Source organism: Sorghum bicolor, chromosome 1 (assembly GCF_000003195.3).
Source record: "Sorghum bicolor cultivar BTx623 chromosome 1, Sorghum_bicolor_NCBIv3, whole genome shotgun sequence".
NCBI lineage: Eukaryota > Viridiplantae > Streptophyta > Magnoliopsida > Poales > Poaceae > Sorghum > Sorghum bicolor.
This window is the reverse complement of record NC_012870.2, coordinates 23,511,893-23,513,749: the sequence shown is the minus strand read 5'-3', so window position 1 is coordinate 23,513,749 and position 1,857 is coordinate 23,511,893. Positions and strand designations below refer to the sequence as shown.

At 44.4% G+C, this 1,857-nt stretch overlaps 1 protein-coding gene across 1 annotated transcript; it reads left to right on the top strand.

Annotated features, from left to right (window-relative positions):
• LOC110431686 lies at window positions 259–1,857 on the top strand. Its single transcript, XM_021451026.1, has 6 exons — window positions 259–376; window positions 488–546; window positions 774–879; window positions 1,027–1,124; window positions 1,242–1,298; window positions 1,759–1,857. Exons 1-6 carry the CDS (start codon window positions 325–327, stop codon window positions 1,855–1,857), a joined length of 471 nt encoding a protein of 156 aa, XP_021306701.1. The 5' UTR covers window positions 259–324.

Genomic DNA, 1,857 nt, shown 5'->3' with positions numbered 1-1,857 from the left:
TAGTGATTATTGTTATACATAATAAAAAGTAACATCAGTAGACGTCTGTCATATATAAGGAAAAGTGACATCGGTGGACATGTTCTCTCGGATGTCACACACACTATCTCACTTCAGCAGGAGTGAAGCTCAAGTCCAGCTTCCTGCTCTCTCTCTCTCTCTCTCTCTCTCTCTCTCTCTCTCTATAACAGCTAGCCTGCTTTTTTCCGCACAATAGGCCAACGGCAGGCAGCAGCTTTGTCTCTCGTCTGCCTCCTCCTTTCTTCGTCCACAGTCCACAGTCCACCGCACCTCCCTCTCTCCTCCGAGGCGGCTTCCGGGTGCATGCTGGTCGCTCTTCGCTCCTCTCGACTCCTTACCAGTCACCACAACGCTGGTAGGAAATAGGAACTTCAATTCTAGCTGAATTTACTCACCGCGTTGCTACTTGTCTCAAGTCTCAACTGCTTCTGATTGCGTTCCCCATGGTTTCTTCCCGGTCGGACAGATCGAGCGTTTCGGATGGAGCAGCAGCAGGCCATCTACGGCTTTCTCGGCGAACTACAGGTAACGGGGTTCGATCTGAAGCTCAGCTCAGTTTCTTATCCCAGAGCAGCAGTACGTCTCAAACTCTGGAAAACATCCCATCCTACACGAAATCAGGGTACTACAGATAGAATCCTTTCAGCTGGGCTCCTGCAGTCCAATAATAAGATCCATCTGCTGTGATAGTAGTTCGTCTATCCTGGTAGATCAACCTCCAATTCGTGAGAATAGCCATATTCTCCTTACAGATGGAGAATTACCGAGCCCGTGAAGAGGATGTTGATGTGTGGATCCTACGACTTCTGGAGGAAGGGTCCGTAGATGCGGCAAACCTAAATGATTGCTGCTTATCAGGTACATACTCCTATATATGTACAACGTTCAGCTGTTACTACTACTGTCAATTCCCAGTGCAAGGTTCGCGGCCTACACATGCCATTAATATGACATTATCTATGGCTTGGGACAACATTTAATTTATAGAGCGTCTCTTGTGTGCAGGTGATTTGCCTGCTCCCTCTCCTTCGCCGGACGCAAATGATAATGGCCATGTAGGAATTTACCGAATAGATGCTGAGTTGCTTAACTTTAACTACTTGGTACTAGACTTTTGCACAAGGAAATAAACTTTTAACATGCTGTGCTGGTACTCCTAGATGAAAATAAAGTGTGGATGAGATAAGGGTATTGACGGTCTACTAATTTCTTCATGGCAGACAGGACCTAGGAAGAGTGGCCCAAGAGGAACTCGGAAGAGAAGGACGTCTCCATGGGTAGGCACAAATTAATTTAATTATGATATAAAATAATTAAATCCCTTATATGCTATTGAAATCTATACTTATCCTTTACATGTGTCATTGAAAATTTACCGGCCGTTTTCCTTCGTTGCCTCTCTTTTAGATTTTTCCATATCTTATATTCCATGCATTTTAGGGGGTGCTCTATATTTAGTGTCTAAAGTTTGAATAGTACTATAATATTTTCGTTTTATTTGATAATTAGTGTCTAATTATGGATTAATTAGGCTATTTAATACTTCATGTATATGTGTCGAAACATTCGATCTGATAGAACGATAAAGTTTATCAGTCTTCAACCAAACAGAGCCTTAGTCTTTGTGTCACAGTTATAGCAGTTGCAAAAAATGACCAAACTCCCCTAGCCTAGCCCTAGCGGCCTAGCCTTAGTTTACTTGTCCAGTTCCAGCATTGAGGCGTGTTTCTCTTTCAGCAAGACAACGTGCCGCGTGGCCCCAGCGAGCGTTCCTCCCGCTGCCATGATCGATCGATCGCGACTGGAAACAAAGTACGCTGGTGGCTGGTGTACTGA